Source organism: Hylobates moloch, unplaced genomic scaffold, assembly GCF_009828535.3.
Source record: "Hylobates moloch isolate HMO894 unplaced genomic scaffold, HMol_V3 SCAFFOLD_3, whole genome shotgun sequence".
Lineage (NCBI taxonomy): Eukaryota > Metazoa > Chordata > Mammalia > Primates > Hylobatidae > Hylobates > Hylobates moloch.
In genome coordinates, this window is record NW_026652278.1 from 76,757,593 (window position 1) to 76,771,415 (window position 13,823).

At 38.2% G+C, this 13,823-nt stretch overlaps 1 protein-coding gene across 7 annotated transcripts in view; it reads left to right on the top strand.

Moving 5' to 3' along the window:
• Positions 1-13,823, top strand: part of NRG3 (neuregulin 3) — a 1,130,131-nt gene that overhangs the window by 991,485 nt on the left and 124,823 nt on the right. For 4 of the 7 annotated variants that reach the window (XM_058436439.1, XM_058436441.1, XM_032141505.2 and 1 more), the window contains exon 4: positions 11,767-11,793. In XM_058436439.1, the coding sequence (XP_058292422.1) occupies positions 11,767-11,793 (27 nt within the window). The remainder of the gene's footprint in view (positions 1-11,766; positions 11,794-13,823) is intronic. The other 3 variants (XM_032141530.2, XM_058436440.1, XM_058436442.1) reach the window with 1 other exon arrangement.

The following is a 13,823-nucleotide window of genomic DNA, read 5'->3' on the forward strand; positions in this document are numbered from 1 at the left end:
TGGTGTATAGCAGTGCTACTGATTTGTGTACATTAATTTTGTATGCTGAAACTTTGCTAAATTCATTTATCAGTTCTAGGCGTTTTTTGGATGCATTTTTAGGGTTTTTTAGGTATACAATCATATTATTGGCGAACAGCAACAGTTTTACTTCCTGTTTGCTAATGTGGGTGCCCTTTATTTCTTTCTCTTGTCTGATTGCTCTGGTTAGGATTTCCCATACTTTGTTGAATAGAAGTGGTGAGAGTGGGCATCCTTGTCTTGTTCCAGCTCTCAGGGGGAATGCTTTCAACTTTTCCCCATTCAATATGAAGCTGGCTGTAGGTTTGCCATAGATGGCTTTTATGACTTCGAGGTATGTCCCTTCTATGCCAATTTTGTTGAGGTTTATACTTCCCAAAAGTATACCTACAATGAGAAAGAAATTTGGTGGGATTATGCAAAAAGATTCAATAAGCACTCACTTGCCATATGCTATTGGAAAGGCACTAGAGGTGGAAGAAAATCACAGTTCACCTAATTAATTATGATATAGATATATCGCTACTAGTTATAATCCAAGGCATAATAATTCTACATGCTAAATGGAGATCCCATCATCATTCATAGAAAAGTAGAGCAGGTAACATTATTTCAGGAAATCAGGGATAGCTTCTGGAGGAATTAGGCCTTGAAAGATGGGAAGAGTTTGTTAGAGGAAGACTTGGGAGTTCATCAGGAAAGATATTTAAGCTAATGGAATGGCAGGAACAAAAAGATGATGTGTGTTGTGTACAGGGGTCTATTTCAGGGAGTATGAGCAGAACAGAATGCTTGGAGTTTTGGGGGAAAGGGGAGAAAGGGTGTTCTTTATTTTTTGTTGTTTGATCTTTCAGTGATTTCCTGTGAAAGAACTTTAAATAGCCAGATACCTTCTGCATTTGAAGAATGATTTTTTCCACATAAGCAGACACCATCGTGTAAAACAAAATATAGTAAACAAAGCCAACCAGGCTTTAACAATGGACAAGCCCGACTTCAGAAGCTACAGTGCCTTGCCACTAAATATGAGCCTAACTTGAATAGTAGTTAACAAAATAATTTTTTTAAAATGTGAGTTCATCTTGTCTTACGTCACACAATTTCTTGATGGTATCAGTTGCTGCCTAATTTCCTGAGTCCTAACTTAAGAGTACCTCCTCCTGGTTAGGGTCTCAACTTGCCTTCTTAGAATGAATTCTTTTCACTACATTCTCACCATGGAACTTCTCTTTTCTTAAGTCATCAGTAAAGAGATTTTCTACCATATCCACTACATTACAGTATTTGGCTACTCTAGATGAGTATCTTGGGCAGTTGGTCCAGGACTAAGAATCCTCTACCTGGACCCCTTGGGTAGCCTTTCTGTTTGGTTCCTCTGTCTTAGACAGATGGGCAGGAGAGGGTTCCTCTTCTAGTATCTTCATGTCACAAGGTGTTATCCATGATGGGAAGTGGAGGCGAGTTGTCTTTGGCGTTTCCTCAGTGGAGTGCGGCTCAGAGCAATGTTTCTTAAAGTATGTCCATCATTTTGTGAACTAGTATTCATCATGATGATATTGCAATTTCAATTTAGAAGTGTGAATAAAAGCATGGTATTAAAACAATTTGTGAACCAAAGCTTCAATCATTAGTATGATAACTGCAAACACATATATAAACACATGGCTGTTTGCCATGTAATCCTTCTTTCTTTTCTTTCATTTCTTTCTCTTTTTTGAGTAGACTTTCCCCTATTTTATTCTAACCCTTCCGTCTATTAACCGTAAACTCTTCTCTGTGTGTGTGTGTGTGTGTGTGTGTGTGTGTGTGTGTGTGTGTGTGTGTGTTTTAAAGAGACAGTGTCACTCTGTTACCCAGGCTGGAAGGCAGTGGCAGTATCTGGGCTCACTGCAACCTCGACTTCCCAGGCTCAAGCCATCCTCCCACCTCAGCCTTCTTGGTAGCTGGGACTATAAGCACACACCACCATGCCCGGCTGATTTTTGTATTTTTTGTAGAGATGGAGTTTAGTTATGTTGTCCAGACAGGTCTCAAACTCCTGGGCTCAAGTGATTCGCCTGCCTCGGCCTCCCAAAGTGCTAGGATTACCGGTGTGAGCCACCACTTCCAGCCATGTGCCTTCATTAATACTAATAAAGATTGAAGCTGAAAAGATAGAAAAAAAAAACCGAGAACATGTGATAGCTGTTACAAAGATTGATTAAATAGATGTTGTTATGGGGAAAAAGCCTCAACTAGCATATATAATGGCATTTTAGTGACCATGGAAAATTTAATATTTTTTCTGATAGTGAACCACTTACTCAAGTGAATCCTAAATTATATACAAAAATTACGTAACAAAGACAGCCATGAGTTGGGCCCTGTTGGATAATAATCTAGTGTTTTCTGGATTCCAGAATTGTAGATTCAAGTGAGTAGAATTGGAATGTACTTCGATTTGGGGGAGTTTTCTGGAAACATTTGTGGATATCGTTTTTCAATATTGAATGAGTTGCCACCAGAGGTGTCACGTTGCTTGGAATCATTAAAAACTCAGAAGTGACAGAGAGCAGGCTAGATATGCTCTGAAAGACATATAGATGTCACATGCTGAGAGCTTAACCAGATGGCATTTTTACTCATGCAATAAATACATATTGAGTGTCCACAAAATGTCAGACTCTGTGATAGGGTGGAGTGATGAAAGAGTGAGAAAAAGAAACAACTACCCTTCAGTCCTGAGATCTGAGATTTTTTCCCATCCTAGGAATCTAGGAATCTACAAATATGACCTTCAGTTTTACACAGAAGCTTCTTTTTTTAATTGTTAAATGGTGCTCAGTTGCACTACTTTACAGTCTAATTTTAAAAATTAGATAAAAGAATATGTGGGCTGGGCACAGTAGTTCACGCCTGTAATCCCAGCTCTTTGGGAGGCCAAGGTGGGTGGATCACTTAAGGCCAGGAGTTTGAGACCAGCCTGGCCAACATAGGAAAACCCTGTCTCTACTAAAAATACAAAAATTAGCTGGGCATGATGGCACGTGCCTATAATCCCAGCTCCTTGGGAGGCTGAGACAGGAGAATCACTTAAACCTGGGAGGCAGAGGCTGCAGTGAGCCGAGATCATGCCATTGCACTCCAGCCTGGGAGACAGAGCAAAACTATATCTCAAAAAAAAAAAAAAAAAAAAAAAAAGGAAAGAAAAAGAAAAGAAAAGGATATATGTAGAAGTGTCCAGTGACAAAATGCAAGAATTTTAGAAAGTTGATAAAACATGAGAAGATCCTGGGGGACACATGTGAGTCTCAAGAGCAGGAACTCTAGTGTATTCACTTGTACACAGTTACTATCACTAGCGACAGAAACAATGCAGAAGTATTTTCTTTTTGAATGAAGAATTCTTCTCTATAATGGTAATTCTTATTAAATCCTTTACTCGGTAATTGCAAAAATGGAATAAGATTTCAGTCTAATGCTCCAAGATGTTTGCACTGCAAAATTCTACCCATTATTTAGTCAAAATCCATCTCTGAGGAGCAGCCTAAGCAAATGATCTCTCCTTAACCTCAGTTGAAACCTTGTCATGCCCTTTCACTTTGCTTAGCAGAGTGCTCATCTTGAGTTTGCTGTACATCAACATGGGGTGCAGTCTCTATGGCTGCCTGCTTCTCTCCATCCTTTGATACCAATCAACATTCTTGTTTAGAGGATGATAAGAGATTATTAAATTCAGGTATCAGCAGTGGAGTTTTGGGGAAGAAAAATAAAGAGATCATACTCTGTAACACAGCCCTGAGAAAGGAGACTGGGGCTGTGTGCTTTCCAGGAAAGTGGTTTTCCCTCCTGCATGACTGATGGCCTGTCTGGTGTGAGGCCGACCATGGTAATAATGTTATGACCTACTCTCAACAGTGGAAAAGGCTGTCAGTTCTGATGTGATGGAGGTTGGGTGTGGGAGATTGGGATTATAGAACTGCAGTGGCCACAGATAGACTCCCCCGATTTAGGCACATAAAACAGGATGATTTTGTGTAAGACTGACATTGAGTTTATTTTAAATATATGGAAGGAAGACTAGAAAGAACATAAAATAATTAGCAGGAATTAATTCTAAGAGATATTGAGAGAAGTATCAATTTCTTTAGATTAATACGATTTTTTTACCTTCCACATTTTATTTGTGAACATGTGTAAATCTAAAATCAAATATACATGCCCATAAAAATAAAATTATGTATTTAGTGACTTAGCAAAATTTCATAAAGGGAGCATGAAGTTTAGAATCAGCCCAGCAATTAACATCCTAAATCTTGCACTAAGGATAAGATGCTAGAAAAAGGATGAAGTGATAATATCCCTTTCCTTTTAGGACAGACATTCTAGGATTGAACACAGCTCCTGGAAAGGAGCTTTTCTGCCTCGCTCACCAGGAGTGTGCTCACACTCTTGACACTTCCCTGTGCCCGTTTCCCACTGTGAGATTTAAGGCCAAAGAGATTGGATCTGGCTGCCACCCTCCTTCCTGCTGCCATATTCTCTTAGTGACCATCAAATGTCACACCCCTTGTTGACACAGCCCTATGCTCTGGAAGCCTTTATTGAACCCTGTTCCGCTGTCCTTTGACCCTTTTACTTTTTGAAATGTATATATTCTGTGGATCCCATGTTTGGTTTTCCAGCCTGCAGCTTCCCTCAGCAACTACAGCCAGAGCCAGACCCCTTCCCTTCTCCCCTCCTAATCAGAACTCTTAAAGTCTACTCCAGTCTTTCTCAGCTTGCCTGTTTTGCTGTAATAAACTGGGACATGCAGGGCAATGTCTCAACACAGGACATCTCAGCATCTTGTCCATACTCTTATCTCGGAGCAAGAACACAGGGACCCACTGTTGATACCTGAGACAATTACATTTCTTTACAATGATTTTAGAAACTACTAGAGCATGATGAGCTCAGGTATTATGGTTAGCAAATGTGGAAGACTCAACTTGCCTTCCTCACAAAACCTATTTGCTCTTCTCAGTTGCAATGGACTACCTCTACCTGGAGTGTCACCAGTGAAAAAGTTACTTGACAGGGATCTGTGGGTGGAATCTACAGAGTGACAGATTTCAGTTCAGTTATTAAGATAAAGCATTTATGACTGGCATGTTTTGTAATTGAGTGGGTGGTTTGCTCCACACTCATATGGCAAGTATTTCCCAGAGCAGGTACCTTATATCACTAGTTCCACTGGGCGCTCCATGACAACCTAGCTGTTTTCATCAAGTTGGAAATGCTGTCACTGAATTACCGCCCATAGTCTCCACACACCTAGGAGGGAATTGGGGGATTCTTGCAGCAGAGAAGCCTATTTAACTTCAAGGCAGTAGTCTAACTTTTTTTTTTTTTTTTTTGAAACGGAGTCTCCCTCTGTCGCCCAGGCTGGAGTGAAGTGGCGCCATCTCCGCTCACTGCAAGCTCTGCCTCCCGGGTTCACGCCATTCTCCTGCCTCAGCCTCCAGAGTAGCTGGGACTACAGGCACTAGCTACCAAGCCTGGCTAATTTTTTGTATTTTTAATAGAGACAGGGTTTCACTGTGTTAGCCAGGATGGTCTCGATCTCCTGACCTTGTGATCCGCCCACCTCGGCCTCCCAAAGTGCTGGGATCACAGGTGTGCGCCACCGCACACGGCCAGTAGTCTAACTTTTTAAAACACAGATCAATATTTTCCTGGAACACGCTTTTCCATATCCCATAGACCAGAGTTTAAATGATCACATTTAAGACTCTTGTATGACCAGGATCATCTCGCTCCGTTACTGTTAGCACAGGGCTGGTGCTTAAACCCACATTGTGTCGCTTTGTCCCAGGGCTGCATTGCAGTGAGTTCCTGTTCATAGGCTGGGTAACAAGTTAAAGGTGGCATCCTGAGATTGGAATCAAAGCAATGATGTTTTCGCTTGATGTTTCGCTTGCAGCCTGCCCACCTGGGGGAAATGTCAGCAGCCCCTTTTTGTCAGCATATAAACAAGAGGTTTTGAATTGTTCAGTCATACAGAATTGTGAATGCTTTAGAAATACTCGGGCCTTAAACTTCAGTTAGTAGTTAGATAAGAAGAAAAAGTTCAAGAGAACTATTGTGCAATGCGGCAACTATAGTTAATAACAACGTATTTGCTGACAGAGTACATGTTAAATGTTCTCACCACATAAAGATAAGTATGTGAGTGCATATGTTAATTAACCTGATTTAGCCATTCCACAGTGTATACGTATTTCAAAATATCTGGTTGTACAGCATAAATTTATATAATTTTTGTTAATTAAAAAATCTGGGCTTTGAATTTCCAAGTGTTTTCCAGGAATTTTTGGTGTTAAAAAAACATTCATTTTGTCTCACTAGACAGGCACCTAGTCCTAAAATCTTAAGAATATTTCAGCTCTGCAGCAGAGCTGCTGGCATTTATTAAGTGTGTTGCCAGTTGTAAGATAATTTGGTTCAATGTTGGGCATATTTTCAGACTCACCATTTTATATATTGCTTGCTGTATGTGCAAGCAAATAACTTCAACTAGGCCAGCCTCGTTGTGAAGAAATTTCCCTGGTAACCAATGAAGAAATATTAATGATTTGCCAGTTGGACTCCTTGGAGACAGATAACAGTTGTCTTCCTTTGTCTGCCCCGCTACCTAGCTTATATTTGGCACTTCATCAATAAACTAGGGGTGAGAAAATAAATAAGTGGTGCTTCTACTCTCTCTGAGGATACTTGAAAACAACTTGTTCTCTTAAGTGGATTAAATAATTCCTCCCTGAAGATCTCATTACTTGATAATTTTGTAAAAATTAGCTTTTTCTTTACAGGAAGGGGATAAGTAAACTTTGAGTATAAATGGTAGCTAACAGCCAAGATGGCCTAGGCTCCCTCATGTTGCCAGCACCTACAGGCCATCTGGTTTAGAGAAAGTTGGTTCCCCTCTCTGTGCTTCCGTTTCTTACCTGTAAAATGAGCATTACAACAATCTTATCAATTGCTGTGAGATAATATTTAAAGCAGTTCCTGGTACACAGTAAGTGCTCAGTAAATGTTACCCACTACTATGTAATCCAAAGGTGGGAGTGTTCCAAAACAAATGCTAATTTTACAAATAAAAGTTTTGGAGTGTTAAAAGGAAGGAAGTTATATGTTTAAACATATGTATCTCATAGATAAAATCAAACTGCTGTTTTTGCTTAAACTATGTGTCTCTTCTTCCACCCTAATATCTGTGCAGTACTTGACACATAGTTTGCTGAGTGAATGAATAAACTATTAATTAATTAACCTTCCCCTGTCTCGCTTGATGTTTTCCTGCAGGCATGAATATCCCTGGGCACACTGCTTGCTTTGAGAAATAGCCAATGACGGGTTATGAGAAATAGTGTGGTTTATGATCTATGTATGACTCAAATGACAAAATTAATTGCTTTTTTGTCATCTGTTCTTCATGGATTTTCATTGATTCTTCCATATGAATCAAATCCTGTCTTAAACCCTGCAATAATGATCACAGTGTTAATGTTTTAATAAAACAATGGAAGCATGTATGTGTATGTGTGTGTGTGTCTGTGTATGCATGAGAAAGAGAGACAGAAAGAAAGAGAAAAATAATTTACATAAGAGTTAACTTCTTATTTGTGTGTTCAGTGGTGTCAGTTTCCATGAATAAGCTATTATAAAAAATTAATAAATAATTTCCCATTAAAATACAAAAATATAAATGCCATCTTGTTTGAGAGTATTTCTGAAAGTTAACAACTCTAATAATTGGATAACTTTTCTGTTATGTTAAAAGAGGACAGATTTTCTTTCCCTTAAGAAGATTCCTACTTATCTTATTCAGTGTTTGAATAATTTCCAGATTCTGATTTCTGTCTCTGCTACTGGTCATGAATGTATTGAGGTTTCAAAGCATTCAGATTGGCCCTCCATTAATCAAACATGCCACTCATTTCTTAGCACAATCTACAGATTCACAAAGCCTGATGCTCCATATCCCTTGTCACATCCGGAGGCAGAGCACTGAAGGTCATGGAAGAAGGAAAAAAGGCCAAGGCTGGGTTGCACCTGCCAGCAAAACAGATGACAGGCAGCCAATTCTGAGCCATCTCAGCTGCAGCGGAAAGTTCTTGTTCAAACAGGCTGAATCTAAAGGCTTTCTAATTGCCCACTCATGTCATGGAACACCTGTGGGCCACTATTTGAGATCCTCTGCTCCCTGATTTCTGTACACTTGCCTCTCCTGGTTTCCTTCCTGCAACCTCCTCTTCTGTCTATATGAAAAAGTTTAATTTTTATTCCCATCCTTTTAAAAATATTATTTTGAGTGTAATGATAGGTAATCCTTATTTTAAATGCCACAACTCTAGTCTCTCTCCAATGTCCTAGGTACCACAGTCGTGAAGCTTCCTATTTGCATAAGAATGAACACAGGATCTTGAGGCAGGATAAGTAAGGTTAGGACCCATACTTACTTGTCCTGTGTGTAAAGCTCAATGGGCCACTTTTATAGCTGGCTCTTTCCCCTTGCACCCTCATGCATCAGCACCTAACTCTTTTGCAAGATAAGCGGTCCTACCGAATACCAACAGACTGCCAGATGGTTACAAGTTCCTGATACTTAGTATGGGCTTGGGGAAGAGAACAAGAGTCCCTTATTCCTGATGTAACTTCCCCAGTCTCCAACCAATCAGCATCAAAAGCACAAGAAACTATTAGGTACAAATTTCTGCCTGCTGGCCATTGGGAGAGGGGCAGAGACTCCTCCAGTGTCCCACACCCGTAGCTAGACTCAAGGTTTAGCTTATAGTAATATTTTTCTCATTTTAATATCAAAAAACACATCCTTAGATGGAGATTTTATATGCTAATGATACATGTGATATGTGTTAGAGCATGTAGATCCTGAGTGTATGTGCTAACCACAGATCCACCTTTACATACTTGACCTCACCAGTATTTTATGAATATGTCTGTACAGTTTCCGTAAAGGAAATTCCCTTCAAGACACTAGGGGCTATCTCTCTCTTTGAGCAGCCCACTCTGCCTCTCAGATTTTGAGAGCGAATCCCAAGTAAGAGTAGACAAACAAGTTTGTTGCACCTCACTCTGCAATACTTTCACTTTGATATAAACTTCTTTGTCTACTCTTACTTGGGATTCGCTCTCAAAACCTTTTGTGCAGAGAAGTCAACGACCTGAACAAGGCTCCTGACAATAGTCTTGCCACTTTTCTACAAACTCCATTCTTCCTTATTTTTATTTTGTTTTATTTTACTTTAAGTTCTGGGATACATGTGCAGAACATGCAAGTTTGTTACATAGGTATACATGCACCATGGTGGTTTGCTGCACCTATCAACCTGTCATGTAGGTTTTAAGCCCTGCATGCATTACGTATTGTCCTAATGTTCTCCTTCCCTTTGTCCCTTACCCCCCAACAGGCCCCGGTGTGTGATGTTCCCCTCCCTGTGTTCATGTGTTCTCATTGTTCAACTCCCACTTATGAGTGAGAACATGTGGTGTTCAGTTTTCTCTTCCTGTTTTAGTTTGCTGAGAATGATGGCTTCCAGTTTCATCCATGTCCCTGCAAAGGATATGATCTCATTCTTTTTTATGACTGCATAGTATTTTATGGTGTATATGTGCCACATTTTCTTTATCCAGTCTATCATTGATGGACATTTGGGTTGGTTCCAAGTCTTTGCTATTGTAAATAGTGATGAAATAAACATACATTTGCATGTGTATGTATAACAGAATGATTTATAATCCTTTGGGTATATACCCAGTAACGGGATTGCTGGGTCAAATGGTATTTCTAGTTCTAGATCCTTGAGGAATCTCCACACTGCCTTCTACAATGGTTGAACTAATTACACTCCCAACAACAATGTAAAAGTGTTCCTATTTCTCCACATCCTCTCCAGAATCTGTTGTTTCTTGACTTTTAATGATCGCCATCCTAACTGGTGTGAGATGGTATCTCATTGTGGTTTTGATTTGCACTTCTCTAATGACCAGTGACGACGAGCTTTTTTTCATATGTTTTTTGGCCGCATAAATGTCTTCTTTTGAGAAATGTCTATTCATATCCTTCACCTACTCTTTGATGGGGCTGTACAAACTTTATTCTTTGTATTGCACATTCTCTCCCTCCTAGGAGCAAGTTTATGGGTCCATGGCCTCTTCATCCAGTGCACATTTTCTGCTTTTCCATTATAGAACTTATTACAAAGAATGACCATAGCTTTTTCTCCATGGTCTGTCATTCATTTCTGAGCTACTTGAGAACAAGAATCCTTTCTTTACATGAAAGTATGCCTGATATCTATCACCGTGTGTATGATGACCACAGAGTAAGCAGTCAAGAAATGCCAGGGAAAGAAATGAATGCATCTACTTTTTAGAAACATTGTCACCATCTTCCATTATATAAGTAAATGTGAACGGTTCATAAGGCAAATTGATGAGGATAGAAAGTAGATTAGAAGTTACCAAGGGCTGGGAGGAGGGATGAATGAGGAATTATGGATTGGGGGCACAGAGTTTCTGATTGGGGTGATGGAAGATTTTGGAAAAAAGGGGTGGTGGTTGTACAGCGTTGTGAATGTATCAAGTTAACAAAAGTAATGGCAAAAACCACAATTACTTTTGCACCAACTTAATAATTAATGACACTGAGTCATGCACTTAAACATGGTTTTAATGATAAATTTTATACTACGTATATATATATATTTTTTCCAAATAAAATTTTAATGACCTATTTACAAACACAAAAGGCATTGAAATCTAGGTAACTAGATGCGTATTTTCTAAAAGGAAAAGTTTATTTGCTAAATAAAGAATTCATAAAAGGAAGCTCAGCAATTAGTCTTGGAAGCAATTACAATGGTAGCAATAGTTTTTTCCCTTATTCTCACTTCAGACAAATATTATGGCAACAGAAAAAGATATTAATTAATGCAATGAATTTTAAAAGTGAATGAGTGAATAACTGAATGATTTTAAAAAGAACCATTTAAATAGAGGAACATCTGAGGTTGAATACTTGGGTCCAGCCCAGTACAGTTCATTGCTCTGCTGTTCAGGCAGATGTTAGCTGTTCAAGATGGTTTGCATACTATATGCACGTGCCCTGGAACTGTCTCAGATTTTGTAACCTATGTAAGAGTTTTAATCTCACTGAAGCACAGTTTTCTCATCTAAAAAGTGAAAGAAAGAGAGAAAAAAGTCCAACATCATTGCTTTTTTGTGGAGGTAAAGTACACCTGATTAGGGCCTGGCATGCAGAAGTTCCTTGCTTATTCACTTTTATTTTTATTATAGAGGTTCAAATAAATTTGTTATAGAGGTTCAATAAATATGTTATTCCACATAAAATATTATGGGTTCTGAAAAGAATATTAGTGTCAGATGTTCATGGTATAACAATTTTTCTTTTTCTCTCTTAGCTAAATTTATACTTAGCATTCTTCATGATTTATGCAATATTAGTTCATCTAAAATCTAAGCTATAGCTCAGAGGCTTTGGGGGAAATACCCGTCAGTGTTCAGAGTAACTCTACTGTTGGTGACCTGTAATGTATCTTTTCTAAGCAAACATAGGGGTTAAAATTGAGGCTGTGCCTTGCCTTGGAGGGTTAGTCTTATAAGCACTGATTTCCATGTATAGAGTTTTTTCTAACCTTTTTCTCTTTTTCTCTTCCCCTTCCTTCCATGCTGACTTTGGTGTAGCAGACCACTTGGGGATTGAATTCATGGGTAAGACTAAACAATTTGCTCATTTAATATCCTGGAAATGTTAAGCTTTATGATATACATAGTGCCTTCCTTCTCCATCTGATTATAATTGAAATGTCTCATTATCAGATGCTATTAGTAGGAAAAAATACACTTGTCGAGTTTTCACTAAGTAATGGCTCAAAATGAAATAATTAACTACTTATTGGGAAGGCAATTTAATGTTAAATGCAGTGTCTGGAATCATACAGAAGTTGTATTTGGCTCCTGGCTTTGATTATTTCCTCTAATTCTCAATTTTCATATCTGTAAAATAGGGATAATAATAGGTTCTATTTTCCTGCACATATAAATTGCTTAGCATAATGTCTGCAACATGGCAAACACTCAATAAAGGATAAAAAACAATGATTTTTAAATGTCAGTTTTTAAATTTTTACTTCTAAGTCTCCTTCGTTTTGTGAGATGATTCCTTTGGATACATTTTGGTACCAATTTTAATTTGGAGTGTGGGCTATTAAACATTTTTATTCACAAAATTAAAATGTTTCTTTTAAAGTATTTGCAGTGAATGGTGTGTGTTTTAAAGCATTAGAATGCCTTCCACGGGCATTATTTTTATACTCACAGATAACTGCATTCAAAATTAGACCTAATTCTCTGAGTCTATGGTAATAGATGAAATGAAGAAAGAGCATTTCATAAAGTTCAATATGCATCGTAGTACATGGATGGAAAGACACTCAGGATTTAGAGTTAGGGAAATTGAGAAGATCTAAATTTGAATCAAAATTCATCTGCTTCCTTTGATTCTATTAAATTCAGATTTTTTCTCTTATATGATGTGGATATGAATACTTGCTTTATACGTGAATGTTTATTGTGAAATAATTATATACTTACTTGTATTAGTTTATCCATTCACCCATTAATTCAGCAAATACTTATCAAAGTGTTGATTTGGGATGGCTTTGACGTATTTGAGAGATGTTAAGTTGGTGGTTGTATTGTTGGAAGTGCTGAGAGTTAAATAGAAATTTGTGAAACATCTTTATACTGGAATTGGTGTTCCCAGTTGTATGGCATTACTCTTATTGCTCCATTCTCTGGTTATTACATCATAGAAAAGGCAGACAGCTCAATTCTTGCAGGCTTGCGGTTTGGTTGGATAGATGTGATGAAAACTCAGAAAACCAATGAAATTTCAGATGTTATTCAAATGAAGCACGATGGAATATGAGATAGTTGTGGAAGGAAGTGAAAGAAGAATGACTGTCTCAATGAAATCAATTCATAGTCATCATGAGAGCGCTTGAACAAGCTGGTGTGATGAAGAGATTACAGTCATATGGCAGATTCGTTGATTTTGATTTTGAAGATGGAGGAGTTATAGGAGATGACAATATTCAAAGCATTCCTATGAGTGTAAATAATCAAACTGAGGTTGAGGGGGAAATAATTTGAAACTAGAGGTCAAGGACTTGAGAGGACATAGTTTTGGATAAGTTATCTAATGGATATTCCATTTATTCATGATAATGCTAGGGTTGGGACAGAGAGAAAAAAATGTTTGCTATATGCCAAAGTTTCCCATTAATAAGATAAACTATACTGGAATTTAGTAGATGACAAGGAAGAGTATAGTTAAGGGTAATGCCAGCTGCAACAAAAAATAGGGCCCACGTTATTATAATGGCTCAAAGACAGTAGCAATTTATTTCCTGATCCTACTTTTTCTTGTCCAAGGTAGATGTATTTCCTGTTTAAGGTAGCAAATGACTAGCTTTATTCAAGTAGTGAATTAGAGATCCAGGCTTCTTCTATCTTTTGGTTTCATTATTACTAGGTTTATTTGTTAACCGCATCTAGCCAGCAGATTGAGAAACAGAACAGAGCTGATGCATACCCAATTCTTTAAAGACTGAACCACAAGAACTCATATCACTTTTTGCTTAATGTTCTATTAGCTAGAGCTAAATCACATGACTTCATTTTACTGTAAAAGAGGCTGGGAAATGGAACCCTGAGAAAACAGAGGAAATGCATTTTTA